This window comes from Octodon degus, unplaced genomic scaffold (genome assembly GCF_000260255.1).
Source record: "Octodon degus isolate 3935 unplaced genomic scaffold, OctDeg1.0 scaffold00302, whole genome shotgun sequence".
NCBI classification, from domain to species: Eukaryota; Metazoa; Chordata; class Mammalia; order Rodentia; family Octodontidae; genus Octodon; species Octodon degus.
Window position 1 is genome coordinate 533,453 of NW_004524878.1, and position 12,966 is coordinate 546,418.

General features: G+C 44.6%; 1 protein-coding gene across 1 annotated transcript in view; it reads left to right on the forward strand.

Moving 5' to 3' along the window:
* The window catches only part of Eif3f (eukaryotic translation initiation factor 3 subunit F), a 9,029-nt gene extending 6,770 nt beyond the window's left edge, over positions 1–2,259 (forward strand). The window contains exons 5-8 of the mRNA XM_004647326.2: positions 580–671; positions 1,059–1,195; positions 1,339–1,452; positions 2,036–2,259. Coding sequence (XP_004647383.2) covers positions 580–671; positions 1,059–1,195; positions 1,339–1,452; positions 2,036–2,113 — 421 coding nt within the window. The 3' untranslated portion in view covers positions 2,114–2,259. The remainder of the gene's footprint in view (positions 1–579; positions 672–1,058; positions 1,196–1,338; positions 1,453–2,035) is intronic.
* Positions 2,260–12,966: the final 10,707 nt, after the last annotated feature.

Genomic DNA, 12,966 nt, shown 5'->3' on the forward strand with positions numbered 1-12,966 from the left:
CTGTGCAAATTAGAAAGATTTTTGTGTTTAGAGTAAAGGCATTTAGTGTGTCTCTTACACTGTTTAACTTCAATGTTTCTGTGGCTGACAGTGATGTAGCCAGTTAACTGTTATTATATAGTTGATGTTCCACCAAGCTCCAACCATTGCCTCAGTTCTTTGTCTTTGTAGCAGTATAATAAGACTTCTCAAAATCCAGTTGAAAGAATGGTTGACATAGTAAAGACACTTGTTTTAGTGAAGTTATCTATTGCACCCATTGTAGTCTTGCTAAGCAGGAATTTGTTGCATTTTCAGTACTAATGAAAAGATTAGTACTTTTCAGTACTAAAGACCCAGTGTCGGAAAAGATCCATTTCTTGTCTCTTCTTTCCATGAGGTGCCTTAGCAGTCAGCTTCACAAAAACTTAGTGTTCACTGAGGTCCTATACTGTGTGTGTGGTAACCCTCTAAAGGGACCAGGCCACAACCAGAGGTTGATTTGGGGGACCAAGAGTTTGGTGTGTATAGTAAGTTCAGGAAAGTGAGTTTTTCTCCTGTTAGACTAAGGCTTTGTGTTTTACCTTGACTTCTCCCTAGCACTTTAATGGGTGTCCCAGGGCGGACAATGGGAGTGATGTTCACACCGCTGACAGTGAAATATGCATATTATGACACTGAGCGCATTGGAGGTGAGTACACTGGCCTCTACGTTCCTTGGAAGGCTTAGGCTTTTTCAGTGGAAGTGGCTGTTGCTCTGTACCAAGGATAGAGGTCTTAGGCGGTTTACAGAGGAACGTTGATCTAAGGTTTGTGATGACCACGAGTCATAGTTGTCCTCCTGTGTCAATAGGTTTCATGGAATTATTTGATAAGTTATTAGAAGAGGAAAATGATCAGCACACATGTCCATTCATAGAAGACCAGGGTCATAGGCATACTAGGTAAAGGGGTCAAGCTCTGTCAAAGGAACAGAAGTCAATAGGAAGAGAGCTGCGAGTTAGAGGAAGCTGAGGCCGGAAGGGATTGGAGGGTTGTCCTTGGTGCTGGCGTATAGTAATTTCCTGTGTCTCTCACAGTTGACCTGATCATGAAGACCTGTTTCAGCCCCAACCGGGTGATCGGCCTCTCCAGTGACCTGCAGCAAGTTGGGGGAGCATCGGCTCGCATCCAGGACGCCCTAAGCACAGTGCTGCAGTATGCAGAGGATGTGCTGGTGAGAAAGGGAGAGGAAACAAAGGAGGAGACACTGTAGATCAGCACCCTGGGTACCTGGGGGGGCGCTGAGCTGAGACATGATGGTACAGCGTGGTGGTGAGGGTGGATTGTGCCTTACTGGATCTTTGTTTTGGTGCTCAGTCTGGAAAGGTGTCAGCTGACAATACTGTGGGCCGCTTCTTGATGAGCCTGGTTAACCAAGTACCCAAGATCATTCCTGAGGATTTTGAGACCATGCTCAATAGCAACATTAATGTGAGTACTGTTTCTGGGCTCTGGAGCCCGCCTCCTCCTCCACCTCTGCACAGAATTGGCATTGTAAGGGGAATTGGGTGTGAGGGGCTGGGGTGCGATGGAGGAAACAAGGCTTTACCTCTGTCCATTTGGTAATCTAGGTTGGGAGAGAGGAATGGGTAGTGCACATGTTGCAGGCTCCTTCCTTGATTCGGTTTTCTCAGGTACTGCAGGTACTACTGTGACTTGTCTAGATTTGAGAGAGAAAGAAATGCTAAAATTCACAAGTGATGAGCGCACAGTTTCTTATTTTCCCCATCCGTGTACCTAGACCTCCGTACTCCACCCATGGTTCCCAGCTAAAGCACCTCTGGATGACTGGTGCACCAGCAGAGATGGGAAATATCCCCAAGCATTGCCTCCCTGCCTTGTGCCTCCAGCTTCTCAGGTCCCATCTGTCATCTGTCTGCCTCCAGCTTCTCAAGTCCCATCTGTCACCTATCTGGGACTGGTCTCACATCCACAATCAGGTGGAGCTGGCCAGCACCAGCATTCCTGCACCCTTTCCACCCAGCCTCTCACTTGTCAGTCTTCTGTCTTCCAGGACCTGCTGATGGTGACCTACCTGGCCAATCTCACACAGTCACAGATCGCCCTCAACGAGAAACTTGTAAACCTGTGAATGGGTCCCAGCCAGCACTTCTGTCAATCTTGGGTCTCAGCTGTAGGGCCCAGCATGAAGTGGAGAAGTGGTTTGTGGTCTTGAGTCACAAAGTAAGTTAGCTGCTTGTGACTCTAAATAAACATAGTCTACCTTTTGTAAATGAATTCCATCTGAAGTGAGTTTATTCCTGGGTAAAGAGGAGAAAGCTTTTAGAGCTCACACAGAAACCATAGACAACACTGTTAATGTAGAAGCTGTGTGTTGGACAGGGCTTGTCATCAGCAGATGCGCCTGCAGCCCAAGCCACCTTAACTTCTCACAGACCCACACCAGGCAGCCTTCTCAACATCATAGTGGCACTTCTTCATGCTCCTGTGCCTGTGATCTGAGTAAGTTAGATCTCCACAGTTGTTTTATTCTTGGTCTTTATAGCATCTTAATGAATGACAGTACAAAGCCAGCAGTATTGTTGCCTTGTACACAATGTTGGAGGCCTTGAAATGTGGTCAAGTGAGAAGAGGAAAAAGAAGAAGATAGACACAAACCTCAGTTTTGAGACCTGTGAGTCTGTGGTGGTTGAGATACAGCTTCCCTGTGGTGAGAAACAACTAGAAAAATGTCCACTGATAGGGTCATCCATTTCTTAACAGGTGGTCTGGTTTGCCCAGGAAATGAAAGTGAGAATCCATAGAGAAAAACAGTTGGAAATCGGCTTGTTAATTTGACTTCACAAAAAAAGTGCATGGACTAGCAAGGTAGAGCTGTCTACCACTTTGGCTCAAGGAGACAGAATCTGGGTGAAAATTTAAAATAATTTCTCCAAAGCTTCAGAAAATGCTCAGGCATTGTCCATAACTCAAGAGCAGACTTGGGCTTTGTTGTGATCTTTAAATAGCTGAGCCTAAACACATCAAGGTGACACTTCTCAGAGACCTTGTAGGGTTCAGTACTTGCCTCGGTAACCTCAAAAATCCCTGTGAGTGACTATCCTGGAATTGTACGTGAGCACTATGAGGCGTCTTAGAATAAGAGAAGTCCTTACTCAGGATGAGGCTTTTACTACATAATGGAATGAAAGGTAAGTGGAGGCAACTGGGAAGCAGAAAGGCTTGGGTGTGCATTCTGGTCCTAAGACATGAAAGTAGAGAAATGTAGGAGTCACAAGGTGGAGCTCTTGAACATAGGCCATTGGGGTGTCCTGAAGAGTCAATGAATTAATAAATATCAACTTTATACTTGTAAAGAATAGTGCCTCATACGGTAAAACAAGTGGTAGCTACCTTAAGGTTAAACACAGTTCAAAAATAATGAGCAACAGGAACACAACCCTGGATCTCATTTCTGGTTCTGAAATATGTAACCCTAAATACTGTATTGTGAATTGTATCGATGGTAGTGATACTTATACGTAGGAAAATGTAAACGTTATCTGAGGGTTATACAAAATTGAAAGACTAAAACTAGAACACAGGATGGGAAGAGGGTTGATCATAATTACGATGTTTCTGTGTTTTTGTATTTTGTGTGTGCACAGTTGCTGTCAACTACAGTCTTAAAATGCATGTTAAAATTTCAGAATACAGGAAATAATATATTCTAGGTGAGGTGATGAGATGTGGAGTAAGGAAAAGGAACAGAAAATTGGGAAATGAACATAGAAAAGGTACGTTAAATCAAGTGAGATGGCAAAACAGTTATAGTAGGTCCATCAATAACTGCAGTAAATGCAAAAGTATTAAAGTAGCCAGAGGGGGAGAAAGATTGGATATCAAGTCTAAACAAACCCTAGCCATACACTATTTATAGAAACACTTAAAACAAGGACATAGGTCCTTGAAGCTGTGAGGAACAAAAAGGGTAAATTTTAATAATAGTGTTGGATGAAACAGGCCAGTCTTAGAAAAGAGTGTACATTATGGTTCTCATAAAGCAAATAAATTAAACTAAACAGTTATTTAGATGTATGTATATATACAAGTTATTGTTATTACCTATCGTAATAGTAAGTTACTGTAGGTAATAACCAAATAAGTTACTTGGTTTTAACTCTCAGGCTGAGTTTAGGTCAGTAGTATAAGCACTTGCCAAACATGCAAAGCCCTGGGTTGGTCTTCAGTACCGCAAAGTAAAAAAAACAAATTGTATAGCAGAAATCTACCATTAACATTTTTTTGAAGCCTATTTAATACATAGAGTTTTCTCATCAACAGTGTGCCTAGAGCCAGCCAACAGTCCCATTACTCAGGCTCGAATGCAGCCTGTCCAGCCATGTCTGCTTCAGAAGGCATTAGAGCATTCTCGCACAGGAGCCCTAGCTAACATGCTTAGGAACCACTGTAAGCAGTGAAGTCAACACAGAGGTGGAAAAACAGCGCAAAGTACACCATGGAAAGAATACTTGTCATGAGAACTGAAATAAAGGTTTTCGGGGGCCAGGGAGATGGCTCAGTAGAATAAGTGCTTCCCTGCCAAGCACAAGGACCTGAGTTCAGTCCCACATTCTGCCAAAAAATAACTTTTCGGGAGCATGACCCTGAGAGGGATATTGATCCCCTGGTGTCTTCTATTTGCTGTCTGCCATGGGGTAAACAAGCCTCCTCTTCCACTTGCTATCACCATACCTCTCTGCCACCAGCAACCTTTCATGCTTTTAAATTGGCCACCTTGGGTATTGTGTCATGGTAACAGAAAACTTACCATAGTGTTTACCTTGAAGATGAAAGGAGCCAGGGTAGTTGAATAAGTAAATATGAGTTAGTGATAATGATCTAGTTTGAGGATGAGTGGTGGGCTCATGAACTTGAATGAAAAACCAAACATGAACTAAGATGACAGTGTGGTATCATTATTAGTTTGAAGAGTTAACCATTGTTTTTTAGTAGAAATACTGAAAGTGAATTGGAAAGTAGGAAGAACTTTTAAAATTATCCCATTGATATGATGGAAAAAAATTTTAAAATACTATTGGAAAACCAAAACATATAATTAATGTTCTTGGAAAAAAGTCAACATTACTTTGAAAAGTGTCAGTTCTCCCTAAGTTAAACTGCATATTTGTCATAAACCTAATAAAATATAAAATTTTTTGACCTGGACAAACTGCTTCTGTTTATGTGAGAAAGTGAAAGTGACTCCTAAAACGTCCATTGTAAGACTACAATGACTTTTGTTTTTAAACAGCCAATAATCCACTACTTGTGCAGAGTTTCTAGACAGTTCACGTGCGTGTGCAAAGAGGCACAACATGAACAAATTGCCCACTGGTTAAAAATATAAATTAATGCCATTGTTATCCTATCTGCTAATTTTAAAAATCAGTACAACTGTGAAGGCCAAATAAAGGGAAAACATTACATGGGCATGTACTGCAGGGAGTTGTGTACCCTCGTGTGGAATATTTTGTATTGGGGTAATATTTTGTCTGAGTAATATAAATGTACCCTTGGCTTAGGAATTTACTCTTAATAAACACTTACAAACTGGTATGACTATAATACATAAATGAACTTTTCCAATATATGGTTATAACAAAGATTTTAATAAACCCAAATGAGTATTACCAGGAAACATTTCAGCTTATGCTCTATCTGTAAAACAGTACTATGTAGGTGTTAAGAAAAATGAGACTATTCTGATGTATTAAGGGTAGGTCAGGATATAATTGGAGAAAATGGTGTATAATTTATTGTCAGTACATACAGAAAAGTGATAGCAATACCTAGGATAATCAAAATATATCCACATAATTTAGCTGTCTTGAGATAAGGCACTGGATAAGGCACAAGGAATGAAGCAATTTGTACCGTGTTTATGAGATAATTTTCAAAAATTCTTTTAAATGTAGATGAACAAAATGTGTTTACAGTAAATAGATCATGGAAAAAGTGGTAAGTTCAGGGAACTGAGTGCTTCCAGGAAGGAGGGAAAGGGACCACTGTTGGGAAAGGACCCACAAGTGTTTAACTACATGCAATTTTTCTGTAAAGAATAGGACAATAGCAATTAAGTATGACAATATTAAACCTTTACTGTCTGTAGTGAGTACATAGGTACTTCTGGTTTTCTGTAGTCTCTGCAAACTTTTTTTTTTTTTTTTTTTTTTTTTTCCTGGTACCAGGGATCAAACCCAGGATGTTGCACTTGCCAGGCAGGTGCCTATGTTGCTGAGCTATTTCCCCAGCCAATACAGTTCACTTTAAAAATTATGAGGTTAGCCTTAATGTAAAGATCTGAATACTAGTTTACCATGTCCCTAGAAAATGAAGCTGCCACGTAGTTTTCCGCTTGTATGTAGAATGGCCCAGAAATGAACTTGGGGGTTGAACATCTCTTCCCAAGGGCCCAGGGCTGCGTCCCGTGAGGTGGCCTGCTACTCCTTCACATTTTTGTCCTGCCTTAGTCACTCCCAGTTCAGCCTCCAGAGGAGCATTTCAGGGCCAGAGTGTAGAATCCAGTCCTCCACTCATACCTAGGTGCCACTCGGAGCAGCTGACCTTTGATGAAAAATGTGCAGAAGAAATGGGACCCTTACCATCTCCGCACACTTGACTGCTTCAAGCCATAGGCAGCCCAAATTCTGGAATTGAGGCCATGCGCTGCTGTTGGAACTAGAGAGGAGTCTGGGGAGGAAGAGACGAGACCCCTGGAAAAGACCTCACAGTGGAGGAAGCACAGCAACACCAGGATACCTTAAGAGAAATGCCAAAAGCTGCTGAAGAGGTCAAGATGAACATGCTGCTGGCCTCCAGGTAGATTAAGTGTTGCTGGTGAGCAGTTAAGGTGTCCTGAGTTAAGGTAGTAAGAAGCTCAGGATATGGGAGGCAGAAACTCATGAACGAAGGGCTCAGGCCAGGGTGGTGGCTCAGTAGAATAAGTGCTTCCCTGCCAAGCGCAAGGGGCTGAGTTCAATCCCCGGTTCCACCAAAAAAAAAAAAAAAAAGGCTCCACACAGGTGAGATAAAAACCTGCCACCTGCCCTTCCTAGTGTGACCTATACCTGTTCCTGCGCATGCTAACTAGAAAGTGGAAGCGTTGACCGTTTGGAAACAAATAGGATGGCAGAGATGAAGTTTCCATAATCAGAGAAAGTGGGACAGGTGTCCAATGCTTGTAGCTAAGGTTCCCCAACCTGTCTGTCAACAGTCACACTAATCTCCCTGCTCACATCTCTTGAATTCAACCACATCACTCCCCAACCAGCCACATTAGGCCTCCCTAGCCAGTTGCGTTGGACAGCATTCCATTGCTGGGACAAAATACTTAACAGGACTTAGTGGTGAGAAGTTGATTTTGGCTCACGGTTTCAGAGATTCCAGTCTGTGATCAACTAAGTCCAACATCATTGTGGAAGAGTTGCTCACCCAGTGACAGGAAGCAGAGAGCAGGGCATGAGCCAGAGAGAAGAAGGAGCGCCAGGGACAGGCTTCCTTCCGGAGGGCCCCACATCCCAGCAGCCCATTCAGCTACGAACTCAGCGATAGGAATCCGTTACTGAGGTTGGAGCTTTCGTGATCCAGTCCCTTCCTAGGTTCCACCTCAACGTTGCTGCTTTGGGGATCAAGCCCTCAATGCATGAGTGTTTGAGAGAGACTTCATGTTAAACCATAGCACGATTTTCCTGACAGAATTGTGAAATTACTAATCCACCTAATCCCTGTTATTCCCTTCACCTGAGCCACCTAAGTTAACTGATTCTACATCTGAGTCTATCATCCAGCTCTATTGACTTGCCACCCCACTATTCTCACTCCTTCCCCATAGAAGCTGCTCAGTACATGGTGTGGTGTCCATGAACTGCATTCCAACTGGTGCTTTGTTAAACGGCTTTCTAGGCATGAACGGTATGTTTCAGTATCTTTCCCAGCAGACTATTTCATGCTGGATCACAAGCATTTTTACCTTCATGGAAGGTACCTCCAGTGGGTGACCTGACACAACAATCCCAGAGAACTCTGGCCTTGTAGACTTCATTGCCCCAGAAAGAAATCTATTAACCCCGACGGACCACATTGTCCCCAAAGGAACAGGTCTTCCCCAGCAGTATGGACCCTCTGCACACACTGGCCCTCTAATAACCCTGACTCAGAGTCACCTGACCCAAACAGCACACTGATCTCAGGTAGCAGTGCAGCCCCAAAAGCACCTCTTTGACATGCTGTAAACATTGAGCTCTTATTTCCAGCTATTATACAACCCCTGGGTGAATAAATATTCACTCAATGGTAGCAGGCAATTTTGAAGGGTATCTGCCACTGGCAGCAGGAGGAGGGGGCAAGGCCCCTGTTCTCCCACTAAGCAGCAGGCCAAAAGGGATCCCCAGGTCGTTACATCTGTGTGAGCCAGGTGAGGTACACACAGTGAGCCTGTCCTCCTTGCGCTCTCTGGTGCAGGGAAGGGACACACCCTACACCTGCTGTTGCCTCTGGTCTCAGGGTGGTACAGGACCGTCATGTTGTCTAAGTGTGAGGACATTCCATGGGTGGGTACCTTTTGGGGAGATAAAAGTCTCAAACTTCCTGCCTCTAAAGAGTCAAAGAACACATGAACCCTTACAGTGACCTTGGTATGCTTTCTGCTAGGGCTGAAAAGGAACAGCAAACCATCTCACCAGTCTTGACCTGTGTTCTGCTTTTTTGTGTGCTTTGGTTTGGTTTGGCTTGGTTTGGTTTGGTTTTTGTACCAGCAATCAAACTCAGGACCTTGTGCTTGCCAGGCATGTACTTGTGCCACTGAGCTATATGCCCAGACTTTGGCCTCTTTTTGAAGTGACTGTAGTTTCATTATTATAAGAAGTAAGCATGTTGCTTACTTGCCAGAATTTAAAAAAAAAAAAAAAAAAAGGAAATATTTCAACTTGACCTTTCAATGATCATTCCTATTTATACATCCAGCCAAATCCTTTCCTCAAAACAAACCAAAAACACTACAGGTTTAACCCCAGGCTTCGTATGTGTTGAACACAAGCTCTACCACCCTCCCCCTAGTCTTGTGATTTTTTTTAAGGATTTCTTTAAATACTGTGTGTGCTTTTTAACTAAATATCATAGAACAATCATTGCTCACATCATTAAATGGTTCAAAACTTTAATTTCACAAGTTTCTATTATACAGATGAACTATTATTCATATAAACTTTTTTAACATTCAATATGTGCATGATTTTTGATTGTGTGCTGATGTACATAATACTATGGTGAGCACTTGTGCACAGACCTGTGTGAGTTCCTAATTCTTTAGGATGATCTTTACCCACTTGGCTGTGTCAGAATCTGTCATCTGCGAAACGCACGCAGTGCCAGTTAACTTCTTCATCCGAAGTTGTCTTTTCCAAAGGCTTCTGCTTGCAACTTTCTGCAGGATTCCCACACTGTGATGTGAAGAAATGGGAAGTGCAGAGGGCACCAAAGGCGACATTGTCCCACTTTGCCCTCCATGGGCCCATGGCCTAAGCCTTCCCTTTCTCCATGAGCCCAGGCCAGATCCCTATGAAGTCAAATTAAATTCTGGACATTAAGAAGGATTCTAGGACGTAGAACTCCATGTTCAGTTCCCATTTCCTAACCCCCATTCTGAACCGGTGGGCGGCTGGGCTCCCAAGCGAGAATTATTTTAGAGCTTTGCTCCGCATGGGCTCAGGCAATCCTGGGAAGCCAGAACAGAGGAGCTCTTAGGACCAGAAAGCTATGTGTCTTGTGAAAAAATATGACTGACAAGATCTGTGGATGCTTCAGACAAGCAAATATTGAATCTTACTGGATTCTTCACTTAGCCAGGAAGGATTGGGCAGGTGAGCTGAATCTTCTCTGCTCTCAGATAGGAAAGCAGCATTATCAGGGATCAAACTCCAGACCTTGCATTTGCCAGACAGGCACCTATGCCACTGTGCTACCTCCCCAGCCTGGAGAGAGGGGTCCTGCAGAGCGTGGGAATGTCCCGGGTCAGTTCCACCCATCCTACTTGGGGAGACCATTTATCTTCCAACACCTACTGAACCGCCAGCAACAGCCAGACACCCCCAACAAGCCTCGCTTCATTCTCCTTGGAGTATCAAGGAATCAGTTCTCCCTGCAAGCTTACTTGGCATGGCCTATAGCTGTGACATCATGTTCAGAGCATGGTTGATGGAGAAATTAGCATTTTTCACACACTAGTCATTGTCAGCCTTTTTAGGAATGTTCAAAAAGTACTCAAGTTGTTAGGAATTCAATTGCTGGAACAGACTTGCTTCTCACTGAAGTATCTAGGAATCCATGAACAAATCAGTAGTTGCAGATTCATATGGGTCAACCAAATTTTGTCTGCCTCTTCCCCGGTGATGTCTCCAAGAAGGAAAAGCAGTTGTTTGTAGCAGTGACCTAGGCTGTGAATTCAGGTTTCTCCCATGGAGTCAGTTTGTCTGACTCCTGTCAGTGTTGAGGTGGTCTCCTCTGTGTCACTGGAGGAGTGTAGGGAGCACAGTAACTCTATGACTGTGTTTTTGTCCCATGATGATAGTTATCAATTTCATAATGGCCCCTATCTCCGAGTAGTGGTGCCCTTCGTGATAATGGACCACCATTTCGATAAAGGTCAAGGTTGTAGAGCTGAGGCTTCCCCAGTTATGACCAGTAGGGGGCACTCTTATCTCGCCTTGAGGCCTCCGGTTACCAGTGTTATTGGGCTCAGCGCCCGCACTGCTCCTACCCCGCAAAAGCACCTTTGGCTTTCTTTGGAGATGCCAGGATCCTACAAAATGAGCAACCGACCCTTCTGGAGATGCTTCCCTTGACCACTTTGAGCCACAGAGTGAGGACACCAAGAATCTTCTTCAAGCCCCACCCCCAAATTACTCCAAATAAACAATCTGTTTCAAAATTTAGTTTGAAAACAGTGGGGTCTAAAGAAATCCAGCCGCTGCCATCCGGATCAGGGCCATCTAAGCCACCCCCTCGCTGCACAGCTGCACCTGGGGACATGGAGCTCTCAGCCCCGCTACGGAGAGCAGCTACTGTCATCACTCCCTGCGCTTTCCCAAGCCTCACCCTCTATGACTGCTGAGCTCTCTCCAGTCCTGCTCTTGGCAGGGGCCACACCCCTCCTCACTGAACCCCCCTGCTCATAACCCTAGGAGAAAGACCCCACAGCCTGCACAGAGAACTGGCCTGGTCCCTAGCACCAGAGCTTTCTGCTCAGGTCTAATCTGCAGTAACCTGCCTGCTAAGCTCCTACCTCTTTTCTTTTCCTTATTCCTAACAAGCCACTCTCCCTTCCAATCAGACTGCAATCTACAGCGCCTGTGTGGAGAAGCCGTAGGGCTGCTGCTGCCTGAAACAGCCCTGGCCCAGGCCCTGGCTGCCAAAATGGGGCTTCTGGGGCTTTCCACCCATTCAGGAAAAGGATGGTGCCGAGCAAGGGTCTGGTCCTCAGCCCCTGTAGAAGAACATGGCCTTTCCACATGGTGCTAGCATGCAGGGAAGGTAAGCAGCAGCTCTTACCAAATTCTGAGGTTGGAGAAGGCACAAACCAGGAGCATGTCCAACAGTCCATCAGTGGCAGAAGCACTTAGATCACTGAGCTATCTCTCCCAGGTCCAAGCCCAAGATTTAGATATGAATTTTGATTTTAAATAATTTAGCTATAAAAATTCCGCTGGATATGGAGCATGCGTAGTCTGGCTCCCCTGAAAGCACACATGACAAAGCGTTTGTATGCAAGGTACTTTGTATTCCATTCCTGGGGTTGCCGTAACAAGTACCATAAACTTGGTAGCTTAAAACAACAGAGATTTACTTTCTCACAGTCGTGGAGATGAAATCTGAAACCAAGGTGTTCACAGAGCCCCGTGCTTCCATTTCCTGCGAAAAAAAGATCCTTCCTTGCAGGGACAGCAGTTCCACTCTGCATTTTCACATGGTGTCTTCCTTGTGTCTTATCTAAATGTCCTTCTTCTGAGGTCACTAGTCACACTGGATTAGGATCTGCTTTAATGAGCCTGTCTTAACATGCTGGCATCTGCCAAGTCACAAACAACCCGAAAAGCAAAAGTGAAGGGGAAAGGGTGGGAGGAACTTAATGCAAGCCAGAGTATCAAACTGATTATCTCTGCCACAGGGACTCCGCCCTACGGAGGGGCTTCTGAGGAGCTGTGTGAATTACCCCCCAGAAATCTCCCACTGAAGGCCAGAAGGCCTGGGGCATTAGCCAGCTTCATCAGTGGCAGAAGCATTTTCTGAGGAGGTTAACTTCCTCATACTTTCCAGTGGCAGCTGCATGTGGGGTGGAAGTGACAGGCGTAGAACAGATCACAGCCGCTGCGCTGACCTCTGAAGGCGTCGCAAGCATCTGCAAAGGTCTCCGTACGCCCTTTGGGGCATCCAGATCTGCTTCTGCCCAGCAAGGAATTCGCCCCGTCACTGCATCTTAGGGCACTGGTCTGCTAGAAACTTAGAAAAGCAAAACAAACAGCAACAAAAACCTTTCAAGCCTGGCATGGTAGTACTTGCCTGTAATCCTAACACTCTGAGAAGCTAAGATTGCACATCAGTGCAAAAGTCCTCAGTTCAAGACCCAGGACTGAGAAAAGTACTTACAACAAAAAAAGGCCACTGGAACAAACTATAAGTGCTCACAGAACCGAGCCATAGGTGGGACTGGGGTAGAGTTCAGTAGTCACTGTCTGCCTTGGGGTAGACCTCAAATCTGCAAAATAAATAGATGAAGAACCAAAAACTACAAAAACAAAAAAACTGTAGCTGCTCACAGCAGCTGTTCTCAGCCACACTATGCAAATATGCAGCATCTCCCTCCCCCACCACCCATTCTAGACTCCTCTCATCCCTGGTCTTTTTAAACCTGCTGCTTTGCACATCCTGAAGGTCTGAGCTCTCATCTGT